The sequence below is a fragment of the Prinia subflava genome, chromosome 26 (assembly GCF_021018805.1).
Source record: "Prinia subflava isolate CZ2003 ecotype Zambia chromosome 26, Cam_Psub_1.2, whole genome shotgun sequence".
Lineage (NCBI taxonomy): Eukaryota > Metazoa > Chordata > Aves > Passeriformes > Cisticolidae > Prinia > Prinia subflava.
Genome location: NC_086272.1, coordinates 2,795,147 through 2,802,406, shown reverse-complemented (window position 1 = coordinate 2,802,406; position 7,260 = coordinate 2,795,147). Strand labels below are relative to the sequence as shown.

The window sequence follows — 7,260 nt, the reverse complement described above, 5'->3', positions numbered from 1 at the left end:
AGGGCAGGACATGTGCCCAGCCTGCAGCCAGCCATGGCACATCCACCTCCTCAGCAGCTGCCCACAGCAGGATGCTCCTGTGCTGGCTGCCATCTCCCAAAAGCTCTGATCCCACCCAGGCCAAGAAGACGGGACCCACCTGACGCCATCCGCCGCTGGAAGAAAAGCTGCTCCCAAACGATGTCCTCAGCCTTCTCCAAGGGCACGGCCCATCCACGGCACGGCTGGTCCCAAGCACTTCCCCATCCAGACTGGACACCACCTAGAACGCTTCCTTTAGAGAAACAAACAGGAAATTAACGAAAATAGACTACAGACAAAAAGGGAAAATGAGGGAAATGGCACAGTGGATACTGGGGGCTGTTGGCAGGGCCAGGACCCCACACCCATTTCACACCCACCCCAGCTCATGCCCCCCAGCCCTGCCAAAATGCAGCTTGGCGCCCACTGAAAAATCAGGTGCTTCCACCCCAGCAAAAGGGGGAACCTTTGTTTCCCGGCCAGCCTGTGCAATGCCCAAATCTGGGAGCATCCCCCTGTGTGTGCACTCATCTGCAAATTCACTGTGGAGCCTGGCTTTGAAGAAGGTGCCAGAATCAAAGTCCATCATCTTCAGCTTTGTGGTGGCCTGGTCGAGGAAGAGGTTTTCATCCTTGATGTTGTCCTGGCTGTCTCCAGCAGCAGCAGCCCCACCTGGCACAGCTTCTCCAGGGGCTGCTTCTCTTTCCCTGGGAGTGAGACCAGGCTGTCAGTGTTCTGCCCAGGGCCCCAGCTGGCAGTGACCCAGGACAAGCCAAAGCAGCTGGGATGGCAGCCAGCAGTGCTGGGCAGAGCAGCTCAGCTCCAGCACAGGGGCTGTGTCTTCCCATCTGATGACCCCTGTGCAGTGACACAGGCAGGACAAAAAAGTCTGGGTCCTTTGCTTCTGATTGCCAAGGCATGTGTGGAGCTGGAACTTACCAGGGCCCTGCATCGCTGTTTCTGTGGCTCTCCCTTCTTCTATGGCAGATGACTATCCTGCATCCAGGGATGACACAACAGGTCTTCTACTGAAGGCCGGTCCACATCCAGCATGGATAAACACCGCCGGATGACATCTTGGCACTCTGGCGAGAGAAACCAGAAACCGCTGGTCAGTTGGAGAAGGCTCCTGTCTGCCCCACTGTTCCCATTCTCAGGCCATGCTGCATTTGCTCAGAGCTGGGCCTAAACTTTCCCAGGAATTCCCTGTTTTGGAGGAAAGCAGGACAGCAGGACACGTGCCACCTCCTCAGCAGCTGCCACAGCCCACTGCTGTCTCCCAGCACTGGCATTTCCCCCGTGCCCAGAGATGAGGATTCACCTTGAGAGAGCCGTGGTGGCAGCAAGAGCTGATGGTCCCAGCTGATCTTGTGGCCCCTCCTGAAAGGGTGCTCCCCACACACCATCTGGTGCAGCAGGATGCCCAGGGACCAGACGGTAGCTGGCTGTCCATAGTACCAGCCAAACTGGTTCCATTCCGGGGGACTGTATGACGGTGTTCCTATGGAATACAGATGGAGTTCATCAGGGGGATGCTGCTGCTCCCAGAGCCTGGCACCAGCATCCCTGGGCGTGCAGGGGCTGCCCCAGTGGCACGTGGTGTGACCTGCTGCCCTCTGGCCAGCACCTGGGACTTGTGCACAAACTTAGGGTTGGAAAAGAAGCCACTGGTGTTGGAAGGTGGCAGTGGAAGCCCTGGCAAGGCCCAACCATGACAAGCAAAACCCACTCAGTGCTGGGGAAAAACCATGCCTTACTCGTCCCTGCCTGCATTGCCCCAAAAACCATTATGAACCCAAAGCAAACCAGGCAATCACAGCAGTCCAAGCCCTTTCTCACCTGCTCCCCAGACTGGCTGGTGCATATGTTCTGGCTCCCCTCTCAGACACCCCCACCCACGGGTGCTTCTGTTGGGCTGGCTGCCCCAGCCCCAGCCCCAGTCCCAGGCAGAGTGGCTGGCAAAGGCTGCCAGCAGGGCTGGAAGCTGGTCCCCCCACCCACTTGTGTTCAAAAGCAGCTGGGCTGAAGACTCAGTGCCATGAGTGGCGGGGAACCCCAGTGCCACACCCAGGCTGGGCTGTGAGATGTTTGGCCAGATGTCTGGAATGGGGAGCACACCCCTGCGAGGGCTCACCTGCAAAGTGAGTATAGGCTGTGTCTTGTAGGTAGGTGCCACAGCCAAAATCGATCAATTTGGCCTGCCCGGTGGCCAGGTCAAGCAGGATGTTCCCTGGCTTGAGGTCGCGGTGCAGGACCCCGCAGCTGGTGCAGTGCCGCACGGCCTCCAGCACCTGGCGGAACAGCTCCCGCGCCACCTCCTCGCACAGGAACCGCCGTGCCCGAATGAAGTGCTGGAGGTCCTGAGAACGCTCCGGGCGCTCCATGATGATAATGATGTCTTTGGGGAGCTCCAGCCACTCCAGCAGCTGGACGACACCAGGGAAGCCAGTGGAGACCTTGTGCAGCAGCACGATCTCCAGTGGTGCGCTGGTGCCGTTGGGCTGTGGGAGGAGCACAGTGTTGTCAGTGGGGCTGAGGCTGTGCCAGGGGTCAGGGACCCCTCAGCCAGCCCGGGATGCTCTGCGCCCTTTGCTGGCCCCACGCCCGCTCTCCCTCCAGGCGTCCTGGCGGCTTCCACCCTGCCAGGCCTCAGCTCATCCCCGCCCGGCATGGCCCAGCTTCTCCTGCTGGCCCCGCTCACTCACCAGCTCACCCCAATGCCGGACACGGTTCCGTGGCACCCTTTTGATGGCCACCTGCAAGCCAAGGGGAGCAGCAGGCTGAGCTCACTGCCTGCCCTGCCCAGCCCCAGCCTCCTTCTCCTTCGCCCTCCTCCTCCTCCTGCGCCCCTTCCTTGTGCACCCACCACCGGCCCTGCCGCTCACCGGGGCACGGTCTGAGAGCCGTGTGGCCGCCCAGACGCTGCCGAAGCCGCCGTGGCCCAGCAGCGAACCCAGGCGGTTCTGCTCCTGGAGGGCCTGCTGCGCCTTCCCTGCCGGCGAGACGCGGCTGTCAGCGCTCGGCCCGGGGCCAGGAACGGCCCCCGAGCGCCCCTCGAGCGGCCCGGGCTGGGCATCCCCAGGCATTTGCTCCTGGCAACGGGACAGCAGCGGCTCAGGGCCAGCGGCCGCGCTGCCAAGCGGAGGAGCTTGGGCCGGGGAAGCCGCAGTGGAGGCGGCGGGAGCGGCCGCGCCGCCTGTGTCCTCTGCGGGCCCAGGGACGAGCTGGGGCCGGGGCCGGGGCCGGGGCCGGGGCCGGGGCCGGGGCCGGGGCCGGGGCCGGGGCTGGGCTCGGTAAAGGCGCAGCCAAAGGCCAGCAATGCTGCCCCAGCCCCAGGCACTGATGCCCGCCCAGCAGCGCCATCTCCAGCACTGCCAGAGCCGGGCGAAGGCGAGACCGCGGCGGGATGCCCGGGGGCAGGGACGGGGCAGCCCCGCCCGGGGCCGGGGGTGGGCCCGAGGCATGGCCCGGCCCGGCAGGGGAGAGGGAGACTGGGTTGGGAGGGGGACACTGGGAAAGGGAGAGGCTGCGGGACTGTGGGAGAGGGAGAGGGGAAGCACGGGTTGGTCAACAAAGCCGCTTTTTTCTTCTCTACTGCTGCCGCTGCTGCCGCTGCTGCCGCTGCTGCTGCTGCTGCCACTGCAACTGAAGCTCCAGGGCCGTTTGTCCCCTTGTCAGTTTTTTCCGTTGCCCCCTCTGCCTCGCACCGAGCCCTGCACTCCCCGGGGCAGCCCCTGAGCCTGTCCAAACACGGGAACTTCGCCGTTTTCAGTCAGGGCCCAGTCTTGACTCCTGCACAGTGACAGAGGAATCCCCTTGGCTGCTGCTGTGCATTGTCCCTGCTGAGGGTCAGACACTGTCACAGCACATTCCCTGAATGCAGAATTTGAACCTGACCCAAGCACTGCACTTGTGTCTCCGGCATTGCTTTCCAAGAAAAACGGGAAGGCAAACTGGATGTAGCTCATGGTATTTTACAGTGTCTAAATCTTGCCAAGTCTTGGATGTCAGAGGTGAGACCCATTTAGAATTAATGAGATGAAGAAGTAGTTTAAGATGGAAAGTGGGACAGAGAAATAAACAGAGGAAAATATCTTGGGTTGTTTCTTTCCACTTTCATTTCATTTCCGAAAAGCTATTTCAGCTTTCCCAGAATCTTCTCCACAGTCCTGTCTGCTCTTTCCAAGAACCTTTCCTGGAGAACGAGTTGCACCATCTGTCACAAGATATCCCACCCATGCAGCTTCTCTTGACTTTCCACAACATGTGTGAAGCAGGAGTCTTGCAGCAAAGCAGGAGAAAGGTTTTGAGAACTTGACAACTTTTTCTTTCCTTTCCCCTTGTGGGCTGGGGAGTTGTGCCATTGGGAAGGTTTTCATTGTTCCTGTTCTACCCGAAGCAAACAGGACGGGCTCCCAGGGGTACCTACTGGGAGTCTGTTATCGTCCACCCAAGCAGGAAGAAGAGGTGGACAACTTCTTCTCTAAGAAGCTGGAGAATGTTTCAGGATCACCAGCCCTTGTTCTCGTAGGTGACTTTAACCTACCAGACATCTGCTGGGAACTCAGTACAGCGGCAAAGAGGCAGTGCAGGAAGGTTTTGGAGTGGATGGAGGAGAACTTTTTGTGACAGTGGATGAGTGAGGCCAGCAGGGTAGGGACTATGTTCGACCTGTTGTTTGCAAATAGAGAAAGGCTGGTGGGAGATGTGGTGCTTGGAGGCTGCTTGGGGCACAGGGATGATGAAATTACAGAGTTCTCAATATGTGGTGAATTCAGGAGGGACATCAAAAAGATTTTTACATTGGACTTCTGGAGGGGAGACTTTGGCCGTTTTAGGAGACTTATTCAGAGAGTTCCTTGGGAAGGAACCCTTAAAAACAGAGGAGTCCAGGAAAGGTGGGTGTGCTTCAATGCAGAGATCTTGAGGGCACAGGAACAGACTGTCCCTGTGTGCTGAAAGATGAGCTGACAAGGCAAACGTCCAGCCTGGATGGGCAAGGAGATTTCAGAGGAACTTAGGAATAAAAAGAGGATGTATCATTTTTGGAAGGAGGGTCAGGTCTCTCAGGAAGTATTTAAGGGAACATGTAGGAAAAAAAATATTAGGGAGGCCAAAGCTCAGCTTGAAGTCATTTTGGCACCTTTTGTAAAGGATAATAAAATATGTTTTTACAAATAAATTAATGGCAAAAGGAAGGGTAGGACCAACCTTTGTTCTCTACTGGATGTGGGAGGGAACTTAGGAACTGCAGATGAGGAGAAGACAAAAGTGCTTAACGCCTTCTTTGGCTCAGTCTTTAGTGGGAAGACGGCTTGTCCTCAGGACAGCTGCCCTCCTGGGCTGGTAGATGGTGTCAGGGAGCAGAATGGTGCCCCTGTTATCCAGGAGGAGGCAGTCAGAGAACTGCTGAGCCACTTGGATGTTCAAAATCCATGGGCCCAGATGCGATCCAGCCCAGGGTGTTGAGGGAGCTGGCAGATGAGCTTGTGAAGCCACTCTCCATCATTTCTCAACAGTCCTGGCTCACTGGTGAGGTTCCAGAGGACTGGAGGTTGGCCAATGTGTTGTGTGACCCCTACACCATAAGGGTAGAAAGGAGGATCCTGGTAATTATAGGCCAGTTTGATATGGGAAACATATCTAAAATTCAGAATTTTAGAAGCATTTAATGTGCTTAATCAGATGGAGGGGAAGCAGAAATATACAGCTTATTTAGCAATCCTGTAAAAGCAGAAAAACAACTTGTAGCAGAACACATGAGGATTTAGTTGCTAGGTAAAGGCCACAGAGATAAGATGTATATTGTGTATATTGTGAAAACTCAGTAAAGCAAGACTTAGGTATAGTGAAAACCCCATAAAGCAGAACCTGTGGCTTAAGAAATCAGAAAGAACCAGGCTCGTGGTTTTGGCCAGGACAAAGTGACCTGGGAGTTAGCCAAACCTTCACTGCACCTGCCCAGAGGAAGAGGTCAAACAGTGAACAACTGAGGAAGACCTCTTACTTCATCAGAAGACCCCAGCCTGCAACCACCAGGAGATGTGGCACCAGAGAAGGCTAATTATAATAGGAAGTGCAAGGAGGCGGAGAGTGGGCAGAGAATGGGCGGGGAGGGAGGGGTTGTTTTGTGGGATCTGAGTGTATTTAAACCTTAAACCTGTCTCAACCAGGTACGCAGGTATGGTGGAAAATCCCCCTTGTGTCCCAGATGGAAATAAAACATACCTGCTTTACAGTTTGAATTGTAAATCCTTATCCCACAACTCAAGTCAGCCTGAACTCAGTACCCAGTAGGGTACTGCAGCAGTTTATACTGAGTGTCATCACACAGCACCTACAGGATGGCCAAGCTATCAGACCCGGCCAGCACGGGTTTAAGAACAGAAGGTCGTGTTTGACCAACCTGGTCTCCGTTTATGACCAGGTGACCCGCCAGGTGGGTGCGGGAAAGGCAGTGGATGTTGTGTACCTGGATTTCAGCAAGGCCTTGGACACTGTCTCCCACAGCACACTCCTGGAAAAGCTGGCAGCCCACAGCTTGGACAGGAGCACTCTGTGCTGGGTTAAGAACTGCCTGCATGGCTGGGCCCAGAGAGTGGTGGTGAAGGTTCTGCATCCAGCTGGTGGCACCACTGGTGTTCCCCTGGGGTCTGTGCTGGGGCCAGTTCTGTTCAATATTTTTATTGACGACATGGATGAGGGGATTGAGTCTTTCATTAGTAAATTTGCAGCTGACACTAAGCTTGGACCATGTGTCCATCTATTGGAGGGTAGGAGGGCTCTGCAGAGAGACCTGGAATGACTGGATAGATGGGCAGAGTCCAATAGGATGAAGTTTAATAAGTTCAAGTGCTGAGTCCTGCATTTTGGCCACAAAAACTTCCTGCAGCACTCTAGGCTGGCAAGAGAGTGGCTGGACAGCAGCCAGGGAAGGGGACCTGGGGCACTGCTGGACAGCAGGCTGGACATGAGGCAGCAGTGTGGGCAGGTGGGCAAGAAGGCCAATGGCTCCTGGCCTGGATCAGGAATGGTGTGGCCAGCAGGAGCAGGGCAGTGTTTCTTCTCCTGTACTCGGCACTGGTGAGGCTGCACCTGGAGTGCCGTGTCCAGTTCTGGGCCCTCAGTTTAGGAAGGACATTGAGACGCTTGAACACGTCCAGGAGAGGGCAACAAGGCTGGTGAGGGGCTTGGAACAAAAACCCCTGTTAAGAATGGCTGAGGGAGCTGTGGTTGTTT

At 56.3% G+C, this 7,260-nt stretch overlaps 1 protein-coding gene across 1 annotated transcript in view; it reads right to left on the bottom strand.

The window, feature by feature from the left end:
* Positions 1 to 999: 999 nt before the first annotated feature.
* Positions 1,000 to 7,260, bottom strand: part of LOC134562207 (uncharacterized) — a 30,912-nt gene continuing 24,651 nt past the window's right edge. The window contains exons 7-12 of the mRNA XM_063419630.1: positions 4,593 to 4,692; positions 2,907 to 3,512; positions 2,727 to 2,777; positions 2,156 to 2,522; positions 1,343 to 1,522; positions 1,000 to 1,106 (exon numbers count right to left, since the gene is read on the bottom strand). Coding sequence (XP_063275700.1) covers positions 1,000 to 1,106; positions 1,343 to 1,522; positions 2,156 to 2,522; positions 2,727 to 2,777; positions 2,907 to 3,512; positions 4,593 to 4,692 — 1,411 coding nt within the window. The remainder of the gene's footprint in view (positions 1,107 to 1,342; positions 1,523 to 2,155; positions 2,523 to 2,726; positions 2,778 to 2,906; positions 3,513 to 4,592; positions 4,693 to 7,260) is intronic.